Below are 22,959 nucleotides of genomic sequence, written 5' to 3'. Positions count from 1 at the left end.
CACTTTCCTCCCAGGAAATGACTGGATAAATATTCTGTTGCCTTTCAGTTTTGCAACGCAACTGCAAGGCATCTCGTCGTCGCCTCGCACTAAAAGTTTGCACCAGCAGATGGGGTGCAGATTTTGCAGGACGTTTCTCTGAAATTTTTCGGAACCGATCGCCTGCACTCCACTTCGAAAATCTCTAGGAGAACAAGTGAAATCTCCAAGTGTTTACTGAAAAAAAAAGAGGGAGAACGGCCGCATGTAGGAGCATCTTCTGTGCAAATGCTTTAGCAGCTGCACAGTGACAACAAGGTATAAGATCAGAGCATGACAACGGGAAATGGAAACAGCGCAAAACTGGATCAAATGACTTGTGCGAAATAAACAGTCGGGCCACCCTGTTGCAACAAAGCAAGTTTACCAAAATTCGAGCAGAATTCAGTCAGAGGCATTCTGCAAGGAATCCCCTAGTAATTCAGGGGAAGAAATCCAGCGTTTCGAAGGGGCGTTTAACAGGAAATGGAAAAGAAATGATAGTTCCAACTAATCAAAATTGTGTTACCACAGCACCAGAATAGCAGACTCGACAGGGTGAGCTAAACATTCCTCCTAGGAAAAACAAAATGCACACAAATAATCCTCAAAGGGGGGAAAAATAAACAAACTCCAAAGGGGCTGAACTAGTGGAGTGGACAGGTATATTTGGAGCACCAGAAAGCCTAGTTAGCAGTTACTTTTAACCAAAAAAAAAGACTAATATTTGGAGCAAAAGAATGCCTAGCTACTTTAAACAAAATGATCCTCCAATCACCTGAATGGAAGTGATTCAGGCGGGTGTAAGACTCAAGTAGAGAAGTTAGCAAGTTTGACAAGCAAGCTGAGCATCTCCGGAAAGCAAAAGATGTGATAAAAAGGCAGTGAATACAAACTAGGATAAAGTTGACAAGGAAATCTAGACCAATATATATGCTCAATAGTTTGATTGGATGCGCGCTCTATGGCCCCCTGAGGATGCAATTATTGCATGTTGTATGGAACCTAAGAATATTTTCTGTTATATATGGTGCGTGCAAAACAAACTCTAGATGTGTTCTTTGAGTGGATTGGTGATTGACTGACAGGCATGACCAAAGAAAATTCGACGGGAATGTAAATAAACACACAAAGTTGTGACCCCCAAAGCGCCCAGGCTTGAGATACAGACAAGGGGATAATAACAAAAATGAAACTTGATTGAATAAACCGGTGACCTCTTAACCTCCAAGTCACAACACAACCATGTCCATCCATCCATTCAGCACAGCAGATGCAGATGCACATACATTAAACCTGCTACACAAGTACAACCAAACACACTACAAATCATATATGCATCTCTGTCTCTCAGATGATGACATGAGATTGAAAATTCGCTGAGGGACTCCAGGCTCCAGCATTGAGCGCTACAGAGTCAGACTCAGTACCAAAACCATTTGCTACCGAAAATCTCTAGTTGCAAAGACCACTCTTGATCTCACATGAAACCACAACCACCTCACCAAACAGATCTACGGTTTCTTATAAAACATGATCAACGGACTGTGCAGTGGAATTTCATGCTGAAAATGTTACCAAGCGCCCCAATTGCAACAGTCTAATCACAAATGGCTCATAAGCAAGAGCTGACCTGTATGCTACAAATGTTTTATTAAAACTGGAGAAACTGAGTACTGACAAAGTGCACAATCAGATGACAAGTTTGGACAGAGAATTAGCAGCAAAGGCGGAGCTACAGGCATTATTCTTACTCTAACTGCTCTGTTTATCATCATCATCATCTCGCGCGTGATATAAATACTGATATTAGTAGTAATAGTACAAACAGAAACAGGAGAATCAGCAAAACAGGCGAAGTCGAGACGAGTCATGGATGGGAGATATAAATTTACTATACAAGCACGAGGACGCGGTTCGTGCCACCCAGGACAGCGGCCGCGTCGCCGTCGTCGGGGCCGGCGCCCTTGGGGACGGTGACGACGAGCTCGCCCTGGGCGTAGGTGGCGGTGGCCATTGCGGGGCGCGTGCAGGGCGGGAGGCGGAAGCGCCAGCGGTCGAGCTCGAAGGCGGCGGCGGCCCCATCCTCGTCGTCGTCGTGGGCGTCGCCGCCGGAGGAGGAGGAGAGACCCCGGACGACGACCTTGGTGACCCCCGGGTGGATCTCGACGGCGTGCGCGCGGGCGCCGCCCGCGGGGGAGAACCCGTCGACGGCGGCGGCGACGAACCGCAGCGCGGCCGCGTCCTCCTCCACGGACACGTCCGCGTCGGCCGCGAAGGGCAGCTCCAGGACCTTGGCGAAGATGTGCGGCAGCCGGCGCAGCTTCTTCCCTCCCAGCGCGCCCGCCGCCGCTGCGGCGCAGCGCTGCACGGCGATGGTGCGCTTCCGCGGGGCCGGGTGGACCCTCATGGCGGGGGGTGGGCGGAAGAGCCGGAAGAGGGCGACGGCAAACGATAGGGAACGATAGTGGCGGACGCGCGCGTGGTGGGGAGGGCCGGGCGGATCGAAGGGGCGCCTTGGAATTCGCGCTCGTGGGGAGTGGGGTGCGGAGGTCCGTCCGCGCTCGTCTGGTTCTGGCCTTTGCGGGGGTGCGTTGGGGAATTGGAGAAGACAACCGCAGGCGGAGGGGGAGAAAGAGAATGTGGCTTTTACTTGCGTGCTATGCCACTCTTTTTTTTTTCTATCCACGTCACTTCTGTCGCTGTTAAACCGTAGAACTAAAGAGTTAATACGTCAGATCTAAATATGTAATTAATTTTTTTAACATCTTAATTATCTCAAATAAAAAAATTAAAAACTAAAGAGTTGTAAATCTCGTCAAGATCTACAATATTTTTATAAAAATTATCTTCATTTGATTCTGTAAAAAAAATATGGCTCATCGAAATTGGATCTTGGGCTGCTATTTTCATATATGAGAATAGTAGAACGGACAATGGAGATTTCACTTTGGTGGTTCTGGGTGTGAGGTAGGTGCCAGCCTACCTGGGATGGCCGGCGACGATGGCGTGGCATGGCCAACGATAGAAAATCTTCAAGTGAGCCTATTTATTTTTATTTTTTTAGGAACAAATTATTGAAAACTATTGGAAGATGAAGATGTTTTTTCATTTTCAACGTTTATTATGATTATTGCAAAAAAACATAGTTTTGAGATTATTTTTTGGGTGATGATCTTAAAGTCTAATGACTCAAATATGCTAATCACAATATCTCCCAATGACTGAAGAGAGTTACATGTGTTGTTTGCTAGACCTTCATAATGTTGTCTCCAAATTCCTAAAATACCAAGATGGAGGGAGTACAAAATGAGGAAGATACTAGATCCTTGAAAAGGGTAAATAATTAACTCATGCTTGCTTACACCTACACAATGGGATCCTATCTCTTGACCAATGGTACATGCCAAAAGATTGATTCTATCATATCAAATTTCTTTTGATAGGGAGATAAACATAAATTTAGATATCATATGGCTAAGTGGGAAATAGTCACTAGACCTAAAGGCAAATGAGGTTTAGGAGTGGTTAATACTAAGAAAACGAGTGAGTGCTTTCTTATTAAGCAGATTTAGAAATTGCGAATGAATCAGAAGACACTTGGTATAAAATTCTCCATGCTACATATATACAGCATGGGAACTTTTTCACTTCCAAACACCAAGGCACATCCTAGTTCTAGCAAGGTCTACACAAAATTAAACGTATGTTTAAATGGGGAGCTATATTAAAGGTGAAGGATCGAGCCAAAACCTTTTTCTAGAATGATGATTGGCTTTATATTATTGTCCCTTTAAAAAATAAAATTAAATTATAAGAATTATTCAGCATTTGTGACATCATCAAGCTATGGTGGCCGGTATTCCGAAGCAAGAGGGCTGGAACTTGAGCTTCAGATCTTTGACTACTGATGAACATTTAGGTTGGGAAAAACTGCTCTCTAAACTAGGAAACTACCAACTTGAGCTAGGATATGATAATATTGCTGGCTGGGAGCTGGAAAAGTAGAAATATTTACTACCAGATAATATCAGTAAAATATATCCCTGTATTTGGAAAGTAAACTTGCAACGAAAATTAAAATGAGTTGAATTTAATTGGTTCATCGCTCACAATTTTTTTTTGAAGCACGTTGTTATTTATATGATTTAATATATATATATATTCTTGTGAATCAGAATCTAGTCTATCAGCCAAACGATCTCATAAAGTGATTCTGATTCATCATCTGAAACGTTCTTTGAGAGAATCTAAAATCAAACTATAATGCTGGGAAGCGGGCATCCGTTCGCCTGAATGCTCCGTTGGTGGGCCGCGACGCCAACCAAACGACCCCTCCTATCCACTCGTCCGTTTAAAAAAAACCGCTCATCAATTACTCCACACGTTCCTATCTGCTCGCCTACCGCCTCCGAGGCGCAGCACTCGGCCACTAGCCCTACCATGCATGGCGTGCAGCTGCCTCCGAGTCACGGCGCTCGGTTGCCGGCCTGCCCAGTCGTGCGGCTACTGCCTCCCCGCCACGTCGCGCAGTCGTCGTCGCCGGCCCGCCGCCTACAAGCGCTGCCAGGACGCTGCCTCCAGTGAACTCCACACGCTGACGAGCCTCCATTCTCTCAAGCAGCAAGGAGACGTTGCGCTAAAAGCGCATGTTGCAAGTGTATTTTTAGTTGTTTTAGATGCTTTAGAAGTATGTTGCAAGTGTTTCATATGGATATTGTAAAAGTAGATCCGAATGTTGCAATGGCTCTACACGTATGTTATCAGCGTCTGTTCCAAATGTTTCATCTATTTTTAGGCGCATGTTGCAAGTGTTTTATCTAGATGTTGCATATGTTTTACACGTATGTTGCAGGTTTTTACCTGGATGTTGCATATGTTTGTAATGACTTTCAAGAGTTTTTAGGTGTTTTTTTGCAAGTGTTTCAAATATATGTCGCAAGTGTTTCAGCTGTTTCAAACGTATGTTGCAAGTATGTTTATCTAGATGTTGTAAAAGTAGATTTGGTGTTGCACATGTTGTAATGTGACCCACCTGTCACATCGGCCTACTGTAACTGCTGGGGCGCCATGCATGCATGTGGGAAGCGGAAAGGTGGAGCGTTGCGCGACGACGGACGTTGGAAGCGGAGGGGGATGGCGACAGGGGCGAAGGCTGTTATGCATGCGCGCAGGACGTAGGGGAGTGGCGCAACAGGTGTGGAGGCCGCAAGAAGCAGGGAAGCGCGGGGAGCAGCGGGGAGGGGAGTGGCGTGGGAAGCAGGAAAACGCGGGGAGCGGCGCGAACGTCCGTCTAGACGTCTATACGCCAGTGCTTTAAAAAATCAAAACGTTTCTACCGGAATCTAAATTCCTACCAAAGACTCAAGCTTGGCTCAAACACTGACGAGCCAAGCTTGAGCCTAACCTAGTTCGCTGGTCTGAAACTTGGCTGAAAAACACTGTTCCGGCTGAATTGTTGTGAGAGGAAAAACACTGCTTCGGCTGAAAAAAGAAGTCGAATAAACCGAATATGGGGTAAGCCGAACAGGGCCTTACTAGGCTCCCTTGGTTGTAAGGCTTAGAACGAGATCCTTTATAAACAAGCTAAAGGTTGAGGCGATGAGCTCACTCAAGCTTGGCTTATTTGCAGCCATAAATGAAATATTAAAGTTGTATAAAACATTTTTCCCATGTAAGCGCAATAGCGCATATATATTAATATATAGACGCCACAAATGATATGCCAACCTTATTAGTTGACCTCAAATCTCATGGAATCGTGGTTGGGTTAGCTTGGAGTTCGAAACGTGAGAAAGAAATATAAACATTGTTCGCTTCGCTGAAAAAACAAGCCGAAACACTATTCTGGTTGATTTGTTGTGAGAAAAAAATATTATTTCGGCTAAAAAAATAAGTTGAAAAGGACGGATTATAAGAGAAACGAACAGGGCCAATATTATTGCATGAGGTGAAAGAGAAAGTGACAGTGAGAGAAAAAAAAGCAAAAGAAGAAACAAAGAGAAGTGGTGCATGCCTAGAGAAGTAGAGAGAGGATAGGGATGGTAGGATAAGAAAGCGCACACGTTAGGATGTGACGTGTGCCCCATTTGCATTGCCCTCAGCCATCAGTCTGTTCGCTTTAAGTCTGTTGATGTTGTTTTGTTATGAGAGAAAAACACTGTATCATGGCTAATAAACATATCTGATACGATCAAGCGAATAGGCCGCATACACGTCACACGACTACCCCCGAGTGGATGCGGCCTAGCGGGCAACCACAACCACCGGCCTGTTCGCTGGTTGATTTCTAGGCTGATAAGCCCGACTGGTGCTGGTTTGTTATGAGAGGAAAACACTATTGGCCGCCTGATAAGCTCTGACTAAAACCAACAGGCAAACAGGCTGCACAACATGGCCCCACATGCTAGAGACAGCCAACATGGCCCCAAATGCTAGAGACAGACACGCCAATGCTACCACTCTTCTTTTGGGAAAATCATCCCCGACCACGAGTTGGGCTTGTTTAAATTTAGGATATAAAATTTTAGGATGTCAAATAGGATGTCGTATAGGATGTTCGGATACTAATAAAAAAACAAATTACATAATCCATCAATAATCCACAAGACAAATTTATTAAGCCTAATTAATCTGTCATTAGCACTTGTGCTACTGTAGCACCGCATTGTTAAATCATAGACTAATTATGCTTAAAAGATTTGTCTCATAAATTAATCGTAAACTGTGTAATTAGTTATTTTTTAGTCTATATTTAATACTCAATGCATGTGTTTAAAAATTCGATGAAATAGAGAATAAACTTTGGAGGAACTAAACAGGGCCTTACTCTCTCTGTGTGGTCTGACTTGACACGCTCTCTAATGTAAAGCCTTAAATTAGAAAAAAAAAAAACCCGACTTGTACAGGCATAGATAAATTTGTATTTGTGAGCGGATGATGCATTCAGCATACAGATGACTCATATTTCTTATCACGGGCCTTGACTCATTTCTTGTGAAAATCAAGAAACATTCATGACGAAGTCGTGTGAGCCCATTTGTAAAACTCTGGCCGGATCAAACGCAAGCAACCTGAAACACAAATTGCAGTTTCTTGCAAGTTATTACTAGCTAGTTTTAGTTGCAGGTGATCACTACAGATCCAAACTTGTTGGCACATGGCTTAAAAAAATGCTTTCGCACAGAACAGATAAATAACAACCATATCCTGAGTTTTTCCAATAAATAAAACAAAACAAAATAAAAATGCTTAATAACAGTAAAATAGAACAGGTTTGATTCACCACTTGTCACCATCAGGACTTGCATGACAGCCTTCATCCCATCATACAGACAATGAGACAAGTACCATTTGTTACAATTACAATTTGTACTCAATTCATGGTTGTTCATGATTATAGTCTAGCCGAACAGACGGCCTGTTCGCTGGTTGGTTTCTGGGCTGGTTTGGGCTGGCTGATGCTGGTTTATTATGAGAGGAAAACACTGTTGGCTGGCTGGTTTGGGCTGGTTGAAACCAACAAGCGAACAGGCTGAGAGCCTTGTTGATGTATCTAAGATGATTGTGAATGGGAGGGACCAAGAAAAAAAAATGTTTTCGCAAGAAGAAAAAAAAGAGAAGGGGATATGGCAGGAAAGGCTGGATCCGAGATCAGAAATCGGATCGGGAAACAAAATCTCCAGCCGTTTTATCAGAAAAAAAGAAAATGTTGCAATGGAAATAGAAGCCAGTCAGAATCCTTCATGTGGCATAATAATCCAAAAAATGCTGATTAGACGAGCACTTAAACTATGGAAACATAGGCTGGAATGCTGACACGATGCATATGCCTACATGGACCCGATTGTGATATAAAAATAAAGAAGATGTGATGGGATGCACTGGTGCAAGAACATGATGTGGAGATGATGTTGACTGAAACCTGAATGCATTGCTCGTGGAGATGATGTTGACTGTAACCAAGTGGCATTGTTCTACATTCTGAGTTTCTGACGTCTCAAAGACTCCCAAGAGCAACACAGGCAGAATATTCAGAGTATATGATCATTTATGCTGCTGCTCTCCATTACCATGCAAGAAGCTGTTCGAATATACCATGTATTTCTACCTGATTCTGAAAATTGGACACGTTCATCATATCATAAAATTCAATAATGAACTAGACAACCACAGTTGCATGTTTTTATAATAAGAGAAATAAATACAATGATTCGTCCTCATGATATGATTTAACTGATCGTAGTCCTGGATAAATATCAACTCTAGGAGCACTGAGCACACCCTCTCAAGTCAAAAGAGAAACACACAGGTTCCTGGATGTTTTTTTTCCAGTCTGTCTTTCACTTTTTTACACTCCACTGATTCAGATGATCACTTGTTACTGAACTCTTATTCAACTTGCCAATAAATTGAAATCATATTTCAAGTTAACCTCCAAAGTCCAAACAGACATCAAAGGATAGATCAATGGTTATACACATACCGTCTATTATCAATTTATCATTGATACCAATACTTGACACTGCAAAATTCAGTGAGTTATTACGGATGATGGATGTTGCATTTCTGTTGCCCTATAGTTTCCTGTATGTCCTCTGTGATTGCACTTTGTTTGGGCCTAGTGATGTAAGCAGAACCTGATACTGTATGGCAAGTCAAATTGCGTGCAAGTATTTTGCTTTACATGTCCGTACTCTAGGTTTCCATAACATATAAATACTCCCTCCTTTGTTTTGTTACAATACATTCGACTTTGTAAGGGAATCCTCAACTACTAGTCTTTGACCCCTACTCTAATTTTCATGGGGTCGCATTAGCTAACAAAAACTGAGTGTAGAGAAAGATAAAACCTACCTTGTCTGCGTATACAAGGTAGCTTATAGAAACTAAAACGTGGTGAGTACCTGTGCGCCATAGCATCATAGATCATTTTCAGATCACCAATGAATCACTGCGATCACAGGTTAACAGTGGCAGGAGATACTGGCTGATGACGGTGGTCACTAACTGAACTTATATCCAGCATGATTTCCATATTTTTCTACTGATCTTTTGAACTACAACTGGATGGGCCGTATCTGAGTTGAAGCTGGGCACTGTGGTATACTGGTATGCTATACTTGAGAACCAGAACAAACAGAGATAAAACCCTCAGTAAGTCAGTTATTCTTTGTTTCTCCATTATCCGTGTCACCTGATTCCTCTGGCAGGAGACCCAAAAGAGGTAAGGGCAGCAGTGAACTAAGATTGCAGACGACAATCAATAGAGGTAGATTCCCAAAGGTGTCCCTAGTGACCCCAAATATCCGAGTTAGACCAGCACCAACCAGGCCACCCGTAACACTTCCAGCATTAGAAATGGACATCAAAGTTGCAAATAAAGTGGCTTCCATTCCTGGAGGGCACAATTTTGCAGCTAACACCAAGACTGGCATAAATGAAGCCTACAAAAAAGTTTAGGTAACATAAGCTTGCATTCAAGGAAGCACTTGAAGGCAGGAGGTGTCAAAGCTAGATATTATTTAACTCATATTAATATATAAAATGATGCTCTGATTGTACATATGGGACGTTGAGACTTCTCTCAAAATAAGTCAACATCTTTCTAAGAATAGGTACGCCATTTCACAACTAAGATCAGCTGATCCTGAATTGCCAGTGGTCACAATTATGGGCATATAAAAGTACTATGTTACAGGGTCACTATGTCAGGAAAAAGGGTACATGATCAGCTGAATACATTTTTTTATTCAATCATGTAAAATGCACTCTACTATTATTAAGCATTGCAGTAATGTTACTGACCTGACCAAGGACTGTGATGATTAATGAATCACCAATAGAAAACCACTCATCGCTAATCCCAAACTGCCGATTTAGCCCAGTTACAAGAAGCACCTAAATATATAAAATGCAGTATGTTTAAAGGATAGAAAAGAATTGCAGCACCAATCAAGAAAATAATATAAAGAGGACCTGTGTCATCCCAAGAGCTGAACCTATAATGGTTGTCACGAGAAAGATTTTCCTTAGAGGAACTTCCTTCAGAAAATAGTTGTAGAGCCCAACACCGAGCAGGGATGCAAAAGAGGTTACAAGCTTCACGCGCCCTAGAAACTCTGGAGTGAATCCAAGCTTATTTGTGCTGAAATATATTATTGAACATAAAAAAATGATCATTTTAAAATTCTTACAGATAAAAATCAGTTAATCATTATAAATGAACAGTGGATAAAGAACATAACCAATCAGACAAGAGACAGGTTTAGCATGGAAAACCCAAACAGGTAACACAGGTGCACAGAACAGGAGGATCCAAAGAGCGACAAGCAGAAATGAAACAATAGTCCATCCTCAATATGTGGCTAAAGTGTTTATATAGGGTACAAAGGACTCCCAGCCAGCGCCCCCCCCCCCCCCCCCCCCCCAAAAAAAAAAGAACAAGGGACAAATCTGGGGAAAAAAAAACTGACATGTTCTAACCGGGCCAAGCCACCTGCATGCTCCTATTAGGACAGTAACTACAAGCATTAATCAGCTGACATACTTGTTTAATTATTTAATATCAAAATAAGCATAACAGACTTGAGATCATGTTCAGCCAAAAAAAAAAGTTTGAGATCATATTTTTAGATATCTTCAAACTGCTAATACACAACTACTGAAAAAGGGACCAAACATAATGAAAAACAACATTTTGTTGGCGTGTATAAAATTAGGATGCAAAGTTAACCAAAATAATTACTTTGCTTTGTACTTTGTATAAAGGCTTTGTTGTTGTTGTTGTACTTTGTGAAGCAAGATAACTTTTCTTGATTTTGTGTACAATTTTACAGCTTAAGGTAGTGTAGCCACTCCAAATAAAGACAGGCTAGAGGAGCGCCCAACAATCAGAAGAAGCTAAGACCTTCTTCTAGTCTGTGAAAGTTATAGTTATTGGATTACAACTAATTCCAATGCAACAGTCAAAAAGTAAGCAAATAGGCCATGAACAAGAATACAGGATAAGACCCATCACAGATCAGTACTGTAAAGATTTTTCAGACATACATGAAGAAAAACATAGCAGAATCTGACTGCGGTGTTGCTTGCCAAAGAAATATAAACAAGGTCGGCAACAAAATGTTAGGCTGCTTTACTGAAGTCCAAAGCTGCCGGACGTGCTGCTTAGAGCTCTCAACGAATCCTGAACCAGAGAGTAAGGTATTACGTCCTCCAGAAGATATGCGATGTTCATTTACAAGAACTGCAACAGCAGATGTCATCAGGGGTAAAAACGCTGTAACACCAAAGACAAATCTGCGTTTACAGGAATACTTTCATCAGTAGACTGAACTATAAAACAATGGGGCATGTGTCAGCTCAAGTGGTAGTGGTACAATAGGACAAACCTTACTCGATAAGTATCCACAAGTGAACCGCTAAAGTAAGCACTCACAATTCCTCCAAAGGCAGAAGATCCCCAACAGAGCGACTGGAGTGATCCAGATGTACTTTGAGATTCTCCACGGGCTCTCTCAACAACCATAGAATCCACTACCTACAGTGTTCCCACATGTGCTGAGACAAACCTTGAAGCAATATACATGCAAAAGTTCTTGTTCTACAGTCCCAGCATGAGGTAGAAATACAACAACAACAACAACAACAAAGCCTTTTAGTCCCAAGCAAGTTGGGGTAGGCTAGAGTTGAAACCCAACATGAGCCCCTAGTCACGGTTCAGGCATGTCAATAGCTGCTTTGCAAGCACTCCTATCCAAACAAAGATCTCTAGGTATATCCCAACCTTTCAAATCTCTTTTCATTGCCTCCCCCCATGTCAGCTTTGGTCTTCCTCTACCTCTCCGCACATTAATGATATGATGATATTTTTTGGTAGAAAAAAGATAAAGTGTCATGGAGGTTGGGCTCTAGGGTAGCTGGACCTCGGCTATGCAGTTCATAGCCTCGATCCGTAGGGTTGGGGCGAGGTTTTACCCCTCAGCGCCCTATTGTTGAAGGGGATGAGATTAAGACTAATTGTTCTTCATTGCTTGATTCTCAAAGGTGTCTCATACATAGCTTATAGAGGCACTCGGACGGCTAAAGGAAAGAAGAGTTCACACTCCTAAAATTAGTTGAAGGCGTCCTGTCCACTGCATGCCTTCCCGGTTGATCAAGCCTGTCCACTGCATGGCTCATGAAGCCGCTCATCCACTTCCTGGGGGCGTTGCTTCCATGAATAGGCGTGGCCTGCTTCCTGGACCGCAACTGCACATGCGCCCGCTCTAGCTTGGTCCGCATGCGTGCTCTTCCATTGCCCGCTTCTCGCACGGTGTTCCCTGGATCTCCTCCTAGAGGGGCTGTAGCCCCACATGACATAAAGTTGGATCAATGTTTAATCACACTGACACACGTGACCAGATGCATCCAGTTTTATGGCTAGACAGGCCCCTAATGAAATGATTAATTTGAATAGCACTGTAAAAATAAGTTCAGATGGTCAGCCTTACAATGTATACTTAGATGCCCCCATGCCTAAACTTTACATAATATATGATTGGATTGTGTCCAATAGCTAGAAGGATGCATTGTATGAACATGTTTTTATGAAAACGTGTTTTTAAGAAATGTCTGTATTAAAATTTGGAATCAAGAAAAGGAAATACCGTTTTAATATGCACCAGTGACTGATTCATAAACAGTTGACTAGTTGGTGTATTCAGTATTAACGGGTAGGGATTTTAAATGAAGCATGATGGAAAGCACAACAAAGAAATTTTCTTTACAAAAAACATTTACAGGAATAAATGCAACAATGGAGATTCGGGGCTTGGTTGAGGGGTATCTGCTCTTTTGTAGGGTGCTCTCAATGTGCCTGAACACGCACATGTCTGCATTTTTAAATTGTTTTCATACTAGACATTTGTTAGAGCTTTCCTTATGCCTGTATTTATTTTTACAGTTAAATTTGGTTGTTAGATAACTCAATACAAATTTGCTCTATGCCCTTTTCTCTATGAAAAGTAAAGTATGCAGACAAAGGGGAAAATACTGTATAAACAATGATCACAGATCCACTTGGACTATACATAATAGAATAAAGAGCTCAGGATAGAAGGAAACCAATTTCTCACTATTAGAGTCTAATACTCACGTTCACAGAGAATATTTAATGGCATAGCAGGTTAAGAAATCTACAAGCATAAATATGCCATTGAGGAAGAACAAGAAAGTATCAATAAACAACTGGAGCATACCATCACTTCAATGATTTCTAACGACTGAATAAATGTAACTTGAGAGTAGAATATTCAGTTTGCACTTACAACATCTGAGAAGGCAACAGAAAGTGAGCCAAGAAGAATAGATGATGCTGCACTGTATTTACTGCTCAGTGCTCACTACTGTGGCCATTAAACTCCATGAAAGTGCTCCAAGTAACCCTGACAGAAAAAGGTACGACCTTCTTCGATATCCAAAGAGTGGAATGGAATCACTGAAAGGCAAGAGTAGACGATTGAAAATCAAGTATACACATACATCAGAAAGAAACAGATGTGGGAGGTTTTGTGAGACCTGATAAAGCCATAGAGGGGCTTGATCAACCATGGCAAGGACGAGAAACCAGTTACCACTGCAGTCTATATAAAAGAAACCATCTCAGTCACTTAACAGCACCTATTAACTAAACAGTGGAAACATTACATCATGGAACAAGAACTGAGCTCGAAAATCTAAATACAAAGATGGTACATGTAGGACAGGAAAAGGAATGAACGACACATACCTCAGCTGGATCTAGATGAAGATCATCTTTTAAGTAAAAGCTCACAGCAAGCCGTGCAAGACCTAAAACCCCTTGCACAAAATATACAATGGCAACCGCCATATTATCAGGGGACAGATCCACCCCAAACGCCGTGAAGTATCTCGACCCGGGCTTGTTCTTGCGCACATCATCTGTGCTAGGCTGCCTCCGCTCCTCAGAGTGTCTACTACTTGTATCACCCTTCGTCCCCACTTGATACCTAGGCATGACATTCCCTACAATAAGATAACACTAACACCATTTGAGACAATTGTGACACTGGGTTAAGCAAAACACACACTACTAACTATTTAAGCAATGGATTATGGCCTGAATTTCGAAAAACATGTGGCTAACAGAAACATCCTACTAAAAGCTTTCCTTAGCTAACTAGATTCCACTGTGCAGCATTTCAACCACGAAGTGGCCCTCACGTCCCAGCATATCTTCTCTATGCACTCATTATTAGGCATGAACCATGCATCCTCACCCAGCTCCAATTTAGCAACAGACAGCAACTGCATTGCGCCAACAGACAATCCCAGACGCACAACCGTAGCAGCCAGAACCCAGAGCAGGCTACCTCAGCCAAGCAGGCTCTCCGCCCCCCATATTCTCTCCCCAATTCAGCTCGATCTCCTGTTCCACCACACGAAATCCAACGACACGCTGAAATTCCCCCAGCCCCCGGAACCCAAAATCCGCAAGCCCGCCCCAGATCCCAGGCAACCAGAAGGCTACGGACCCATAGAAGAGAGCGCCTCGAGCTCACCACCGGGCAGGTGGTGGTCGGAGGACGAGGCGGCGGCGTCACGGGCGTCGAGCTCGAGGGGCCGGCGGACGGCGGCCTCCTCGTCGTACGCGTCGAGTGCGGCCGACCCCCCGGAGGCCATCCCGAGCTACCCGAACCCCGTGGGCCTCGGCGCGGTCTCCGGTGAGACCTTGAGAGGACGCGGACGTCGGACGCCGGCGGGCGGAGACTGCAGAGCACGGGCCGGAGATGTTGGAAGCGAGATTTGGCGTAGCGCAACGAATGCCCGATGTTTCTCTCCCTGCCATGGTGGGCCCACCACACACACGCCCGTGACGCGCCCCCTCTCTCACGCTTGATTTGTTGGGTTGGTGGGACCTGGGAGCTGGGGAGAAGCAGAGCTGTGTTTCCCTCTCTGATCAGTGGGCCCACGCACACAGTACTCTATCCTTTTCATCAGCCCGAGTGGTGCGTTGTCTCTCCTCTCTGCTTCACGGGCCCGCTAGGGCTTAAACCGAAAGGGGAAAAAAATGTATTTAGGCCAAAATGGCCAGCCCAGCAAGGCCGGTGTCATCGGGTTGGATCAGGCCCAGTCCAGTCCAGTCCAGCCCAGCCCAGCCCATAGAGTGGTAGTAGCAATTGTGCCCAACTGAAGGCGCAGCACACCAGTTAGAACAAGATTCCAGACAGGAGAACATTTGGCAGAAATCTTCTAAAGCTATGCATTTGTAACAACATTTTACAGTTGAAGCTGCTGACAGAACACAACACGAGCCATGGCATCCACATAGGAGTACCAATTACCAACACACAACAATGAACCTGCTCCTCCCTACCCTCTACTGATAAGGATTAATGGCTGAGTGGCTGACTGACTCAGACAACCCCCCGTTTTGTTTTGTTTTTTTTTTCCTTCACAGAATTTACAGTGGAGATCCCTGGGCTCATTGGATTACGCAGGCGCAGGAGCAGGCGCCAGTGTATTCTTCGTCGTCCGAGTCTCCAGATTCGCTGCATCCAAGAAAAGATTGTGTAAGCATCGAAGCCAGATATGCCATATATATCTTCAATTCTGAGAGTAAGAGGTCCAGGTCCAGCAGAGCAGTCAAGCATTGTGTAAGCATCAAAGCTAGATTTTCTTCGGCCCTAGCGTGGAAAAACTTGAATCGGACAAGCAAGTGAAAAGTATGGAAACTACCACAAGGACGCACGGCTATATCCAAATGCATATTCTCATCACCAGCAGGAATGATAACGATGTTAGTATACTGTGTCAATGCACCATTACTAGGTTTAAATGTGCGATGGGACTGTGATGAACCTAATCAAAATTCAGCTTATCCAATCATGGTATGGTCCTAAATAGCAACTGGAAGCAACCTGTAGTAAAAAGACCCATTGAAAATGAAAGCTCAATTGCCCTGATTGTGATTTCATATCTTTAAAGCTATGCGCTGACTTGGAACTTGAAACACTGATTGGTCTATATGTGAGTATTTTATTTGTTTCTGAAAAGGATTTTTACAATGCCATAATGAACCAGCTACCTGGGTTGTGGAAGATCTATTGACGAAAACCTCAATGAAATCTCCCTGACCCCTTCCAATGTTAACATGGAAACAATAGATAGAAAACAAAAGTGGAACATGGCTTAAAATACAAACATGAACTGCCAATCCGATTTGATGTGCAAGTTCTGAAAGAAATCTTTCAGTTTACATTGCATAAACAGCACAACACTAGTTCAAGGTAACTGCCAGATCTACCTTTAATAATTTAAGTGAAAAGGCCTCAGCTTTCTCAGGTGGACTGACCTAAACCCAGATAGCGTTGAAACTAGACCGTTTGATCACGCTTCCTTTATGCGTTGAAGAAAACTGTCAGGGAAGCACTAAATAAAAAGTGGGTCCAGGTAGGATACTTGGGCGGCCATCCAACCAGAAAAGGTATGGATGGTTTGGTCTATATAGCTTCACCCAGCCACAAGAAATTGGCTTCGCAACAACCAACTCATTCTGATTAATGATCAGATGGTGACCATATGGAAGCAAGCTGAATGCATCCACAGCCATGCTTGAACACTCCAACCAAGGCCAAATATAGTAGAACCACTACACAATGACTTGGCCCAGCCTTATCTAATTAACCCACCACCTAGGAACAACAAAAAAGATGGCCACCATTACCAAGGGACATGAGGCTCATGACAAACCGTTGACTTTGTGATTAGGTACTAGTGTTTTACTAATGTCAGCACAACTACAAGTGACCATCCATGACTTAAAATCAAATGCACGTCGCGGAGACCTAAAACGAGAACATTCCTCTAGAGATCAGGGGCAAGCCACATGTCCACTAGCCAAAGTGACGAGAACATTCCTCTAGAATTCAGGGGCAAGCCACATGTCCACTGGCCGAATTGACGCCTAACCAAAACGGTGAACAACACACATCACATGGCATGTCAAGCATTCCCCAAATTCGACTCTACAATATTACCGAATTCACCCACAATCTCAACTAGATAGTACTAGTAGTAGTAAGGGGAAACATGGCAAGAGCACGGCACATACCTTGGCTCGAATTCTTTGACCTGTGTGAGATCCTTCCCCAGCGAATCCCTCCACTTCACATTGCCTTTCGCTACAATCTTGCTGCTGTCCTCGCAATTAGCCCTCTTCAAGCAGCACTTGGGAGCCACCGCCACCTCCCTATAGCACTTGTCGTCATCACCACCGCCATCGCTGCCGGTTGCCGCCGCCGCCGCCGCAGGAGCAGATTCCTCGATCTTCTGGACCACCGGCGGCTTGTCCTCGGCGACAACGACGGGGCTTGGGGACGCGGACTTCGGGTCACCGCCGGCATCATCTTTGGATTTGGGGAGGCAGGGGAGGTAGCACAGGGGAGGAGCGCAGTAGCTCTCACAGTGGGAAGAGCTCCTCATCAATATGGCGAATTGGGGAACTGAGCTCCGAGGAAACCCAACACATCAACCAAAGCCTCCCGAAGAAACGGATCAGACGAGGACACCGCCCGCCCGCCACCAAGAGCGGCCACGGAATCACCCGGCGAGCAGCATCGTCGACCTGATCAGAGCAGACAGTCGCTCGCCGCTGCAATCTGAGCCTGATGAATCAAGAGCTCCAACTGCCCGCGCGCGCCAGCCGCCAGCCGAGAAACCACCACCGAGCTAAACCGGCCAAGAAAGGAGCAAATCTCTGCGCACGCAGCAAGGCCGAGGCGGCAGCAGCAGATCGAATCTTGCACCAAAAGATCTCCCTTTTCCAGCGACCAGGAGGAGTTGGAAGGGGGATGCGAGAGGAGAGAGAGAAGAAAGGCAAGTGGATGTGGGTCTCCTCTCCTCTCACCAACGAAGCACAAAGCAAGCGGGAAGAGGAAGAAGAGAGAGAAAAGGGGGAGAGGAATCCGGCCGATAAAGATCGAAGCTTTTGCTGCTTTGCGTTGCCCCGCGCCCCCGCCTCGCCGGTTCGCGGCCCGCCCGCCCGCCCCACAAGAAGCCGAGCAAGCAAGAGAAAAAAAAATCACCGGAGAAACGAAATTGTTGATGGAGGGGGAGGGAGTGGCCGAGAGGGATCAATCAAGTGGAGGCGACGGATAATGACTGGTGCTGGGGTGGCAGCATCACCATTTTCGCTCCACTGGAAGGGGAGAAGACAAGTGCCGGTAGAAAACAACGTGTTTCGGATTTTGTTGCGTTTTCAGCGGTTTTTGTGAACTGCCTTCCTTTTTTGGGGGCTTTTCCAGGATTTTTTGTTAACTGCTGCTGTGAAGAGCGAAGGCAAACCCACCGCTCAGGCAACTCAAGGCATTCAGGATCCCCTGCAACCAGTCTCTCTCTGTCTCTATATGTGGAGTTTGTGTGTCTTTGCGGTGATTTCAATGCCTTATCCTCTCCTTATTTAAACCTATATATTTATAGGCATGTGACATGATACTATAGTTAAGATTGAATGCAAATATAATTTTAAGGCATATTTAGTATTGTCTTTGTAATATAACTTAGTATAAGGAATGCTTTAGCTAATGCCATAGGACTCGGGAGTGTTTTTTTTCCCCGACATGGACATTTGATATCATCTTCGTAAAACAATGCATGCTTTAACAATTGTCTAAAGATTAGTCGGGGGTTTCTTCTTCGCATTTGATGTTCGCTTTGCAACACAACACGTATTGTATGCATGCCAAAACACAACCGTCAAAGCTTTTTACGCATTTGATGTTCATTATGTAAAGCGACACACATTTTAGCTATGCGGCAAAAAACCATCAGAACTGTCATATGTGGTATCCATGGAAGGCATATTTTATCTACTAACTAAAACTCGATGCTGCTTTGTTTTGCATTTGATATTAGCTTTGCAACATATTTGATATTCACTTTGGAAAGAAGGGGATGGCATGTTTCCCAGAAAGGCTTTTCTCTGTATACACATTTTTGCTTCCTAAGTTTTGTGTTATGATTTAGCTATTGCCGCAAAACCCAGGGAATGTTTTCTTTTGCATGAACATTTGATACCATCTTAGCAAAAAAGTGCCTACCTAATTACATCCTAAAGATTACTCAGAGTTTTCCCTTTGTATTTGATGTTACCTTTGCAAAAACAACTCATATTGTAGATACGTCCGCAAAAACCAATCAGAGTTTTTTTAAAAAAAAATCCCACATTTGATATTGGTAGTCCAATACAACACTTGTTTTAGCTATGCATCAAAATATTGTCGGAGTACCTTTTTTCATTTTTCATCACATTTGATATCCAATTTGCAAAGGAAGCCCTATCTTTTGCTATTGCTGTAAAATTCAACACAACTTTGTTTTGCATTTGGTATTGGCTTTGTAAATCAACATATATATTAGCTATGCGCAAAACTTATTAGTACATTATTTTTGCAACATATTTGATATTCAAATCCAAAATGATCGGAGGTTATGTTTTCCTTAAAGGATTTTGTCTAGGTTCACATTTTCGCTATCGAGTTTTTGTGGTATGCTCTAGTTCATACTACAAAACTTGAGAGTATTTTTTTCATCAACATTTGATACCATCTCCTAGAAACAGTATACTTATAACTACCTTTGTCTCCATTTGTTATTGGCTTTGAAAAGCAACACATATCGTAGGTATGCCAAAAAAAAACCACAACATCTTTCTTTGCATTTGTTGTTGGTAGTGCAAACCAACACTTGTTTTTTTAGGTATCCATTAAGAAAATGCCAGAGTTTTTTTTGGGGGCCTTTTTCACCACATTTGGCATCCAATTTGCAAAGGGAGACATATTTTTGCCAGCACCCGACTAAGCTTTATTTTGCATTTGATGTTGGCTATTACAAAGCAACGCACATACTTTTAGTAGCTATATGCACAGGAACTTGTCAGAGTATTTTTCTTAGCAACACATCCCCACAGCTTTTTTCCAAAATACTATTAGTGCCCTCTTCATAGATTTTGCAACTATATGTTGATCGGTGTTAATTGGCTTAAAATCAACGAGTCTAGCTCCACAGGTTTTGAATCGATCCTAGATCCGCCACTGTGGTCCGTAGAGGCTTTTAATTTCTCCATAAAATATAGTGTATTCACGCGCGCGTTTGAGATGACATATGGAAAATTTGGTATGTCGAGAAGTGCTGTGGCCAGAAGCACAAGTTCGAGTTGCATGGGTCTGAGCTAATCATAGAGGAGAGGATTTGTTTAGATTAGATAAAGCATGTGGATCGCGTCTGCTGTATATAATGAATTGCATGCGGCCTTGGATAGTTGGATGTGACGGCTACCTGAACGATCGAGCAATGATTCCGTGGACGCTGCATGCTTTGGGGTTTAGACAGTGACATAGACGCTCGAATTTGTTTAATTGGATGCATGATGCTTAAGCGCCATTATTCTAGCTAGATACTAGACAACTACTAGTAATAATAATAATCAGCAGATGGCGTGTTCACATTTCTATAGCCGCCCTCAGACCAGGGGACGACCTAACCTCAACGACAACGTAGGAGTGCGTTCGTTGCCGCCAAGAATTTGTCTGTTTCATCATGATCAGGACAAACTCTGATCCTAGGCTTATCCAGGGCTTATCTTAGGCCTCAGTTCGGTTATAAAACATGTTTCATGGGAAGGTGCACCTTTTGTTAAAAAAAAATGGAGAGGAGGAAGCGCCTCCACGTCTTTCTTTCAGAAAAGAAGAATTATTAAATAAAAGAGAAAAACACCTGCACATAGGATAGGAGTAACTACAACTACGTGCTAGATACTACTCCACTGTGGAATGCCATGCTCAGCTCCAATGACGGCGCCAGGTCACCCAACGGCCGGGCAAAGGCCAGTGGCACGCAAGGTGAGGTGGTGGTGCAGTGTGCGCACTGCGCAGAAGATCCGGTTGGATGGATCGGTGGTGCGGCCCCACGGTGAGGTGTCGTCTCCGTGACTCCGTCCCGTCCCGTCGTCCGTCAAGAAGCTCCTCCGCTCCAGAGCCAAACGTAACGCAGGCAGCGCGTGTCCCTGTCGCGGTGTCGCCTGCCTTATCGGCAGCGTGCGGGTGGGAATGGGACTGGACGGATGCTTCCTCCTCCGCCGCCTGCACTGCACCGTGCCCGCTCGCGGCTCCTTCTGCTTCTGCTCGCGTCAGACCCTCAGTCGTCAGCCTCGTGTCGGAGTAGTCGTAGATTGATTCACTCAGCAGTCACCCCACCAGGTCGTGTTGCATCATGCATGTGTCTTGGGGCGGGTTTGGTTCCTTTCCGGGTGTAGTTTTCCATCGTTTGGATGCTTGTATGGGTTCTGGGCCTGACCCTGGGCGTGCAGCGTGCTCCTCCGAGCCTGGCTGCCGGGAAACGAAAATAGATTCCGTTTCTTGGAGGCCGGACTCTCGCGAGACGAGAGCGAGCGTTCACCGGCCAGAAAAATTGGCTCTCCGGATGCAGACAAGAGATGGGGAGAGCGCGTGCGGGAAGCTAGGGTTACCGCCACCCCTTTTACGCCATCCTTCCACGTTATAATCCTCACCGCCGCCTCCCCTCTCCCCATTCTCTCCCTCGCACTCGCCCTCGCCCTCTGCCTCTCCGCTCTGAGCTCTCTCGCTTCCTCATCTTCCTCTTCCTGCTCGTCCAGATCCTACTGGTGCTAGCAGGTGATGCATCCTCCCTCCCTCTTGCTCCAGATCCACGGTGTTTTAGGCTCGATTCAATCTATGCTGACCTTTCTCTTCTCCCTCTCTTCATTTTTCGCAGGTTTGAGGTTCGATTCGTCGGGGTTTCGTGGCAAAGAGAGCAGGTAACTTGTAATCCCTCGCAGATCTAGTGTTGCTCCCTTTGTCCATCGGTTTTGTTGGGTTCCTAATGTATTTGACTATTTGTAGGGTTCGATTTGTGCTAGTGACTTCGTTGGAGGTAAAAAGGCAAGTTTCTCCCCTAAGGTTTCGATCTGTTCTTGTTTCCCCAGATTGGGATCTGCCTACTTGTCATACTAATTTCTTTCCCTCATATGCAGATCTACCTTTACCTTTCCTTGCCTGTTGAACTTCTGAAAGCCCTGCGACTTTTTTTTTTGCAAGGAGCCAGCGGTAACGATTTTTCCATTGAGCCCATGTCACTAGCTCATGACGATTGCTTACTTACTGTGAAAACTGAGCACAAATTCTTAGCCGATGATGAATGCTTATTTATTTTGAAAAGTGAGCACATGTTCTTGACCGATCATATTACTTTATAAATACGAAAACAGAGCACATGTCCTTAGCTAATGATGCATGCTTGTAACGTTGAACTAGCTATATCTGAGCTCTTGTGCATTAGGCGATGATGATATTATTTTTTGCTGACCGACTTTTTGAATGCTGAACATGATCTTTTCTTTTAGTGAGATATGCTTTGTAGTTTTTTTAACTGCAATAGATGAACCCTGCCGAGCAGAGACGCATGCTTGTGATAAAAGCTGCTGCTTTTGTGTCTATCATTTATGCCTACTTCATGAGTAGGCTAAGAGTGGCACGTAATTCATAGCCTTGGATCACATATGCCCCAATAAGTGCCATGGATGAGCAACGCCAAGCCAATCTGAACAAAATTTTTAATTGTAATGACATAGAATATGTTAACATGCTGTGTATGCGTAGAGCTCCTTTTTTCAACCTATGTAACATACTTAGGGACAGAAACTTGCTAAGAGACACCATAAACAGTACCGTGGAGGAACAAGTAGCAATGTTTCTCCATGTTGTGGGACACAACCAGAGATTTAGAGTTATTCACCGAACATTTAGGAGGTCTATGGAAACAGTCAGTAGGTATTTCAAGGAGATCTTGTATGCTATTGGTGAGCTTAGGGGAGAGATGATAAGGCCACCATGAACTGAGACGGCACTTAAAATCAGAACA

General features: G+C 44.0%; 2 protein-coding genes and 1 pseudogene across 2 annotated transcripts; all 3 read right to left on the bottom strand.

The window, feature by feature from the left end:
• Positions 1-1,420: 1,420 nt before the first annotated feature.
• On the bottom strand, positions 1,421-2,643 carry LOC136545272 (uncharacterized). The gene has a single exon (XM_066537311.1). It carries the CDS (start codon positions 2,426-2,428, stop codon positions 1,913-1,915), a length of 516 nt encoding a protein of 171 aa, XP_066393408.1. The 5' UTR covers positions 2,429-2,643; the 3' UTR covers positions 1,421-1,912.
• A 4,959-nt stretch (positions 2,644-7,602) lies between these two features.
• Positions 7,603-15,162, bottom strand: LOC136541487 (folate-biopterin transporter 1, chloroplastic-like; annotated as a pseudogene).
• Positions 15,163-15,271: 109 nt separating this feature from the next.
• Positions 15,272-18,311, bottom strand: LOC136541488 (uncharacterized). Its single transcript, XM_066533397.1, has 2 exons — positions 17,135-18,311; positions 15,272-15,572 (listed from the first exon to the last, which is right to left on the bottom strand). Exons 1-2 carry the CDS (start codon positions 17,503-17,505, stop codon positions 15,506-15,508), a joined length of 438 nt encoding a protein of 145 aa, XP_066389494.1. The 5' UTR covers positions 17,506-18,311; the 3' UTR covers positions 15,272-15,505.
• Positions 18,312-22,959: the final 4,648 nt, after the last annotated feature.

This window comes from Miscanthus floridulus, chromosome 3 (genome assembly GCF_019320115.1).
Source record: "Miscanthus floridulus cultivar M001 chromosome 3, ASM1932011v1, whole genome shotgun sequence".
Taxonomy (NCBI): Eukaryota; Viridiplantae; Streptophyta; class Magnoliopsida; order Poales; family Poaceae; genus Miscanthus; species Miscanthus floridulus.
This window is presented reverse-complemented; position numbering and strand designations above follow the sequence as displayed.

What these genes read in the sequence shown, in the direction of transcription:
- LOC136545272 (XM_066537311.1), bottom strand. Translation starts at nt 2,428, where the DNA reads ATGAGGGTCCACCCGGCCCCGCGGAAGCGCACCATCGCCGTGCAGCGC.
- LOC136541488 (XM_066533397.1), bottom strand. Translation starts at nt 17,505, where the DNA reads ATGAGGAGCTCTTCCCACTGTGAGAGCTACTGCGCTCCTCCCCTGTGC. An exon ending in GTCAAAGAATTCGAGCCAAG is followed by an intron (nt 15,573 to 17,134) that starts GTATGTGCCGTG and finishes TCTTGGATGCAG; the next exon opens with CGAATCTGGAGACTCGGACG.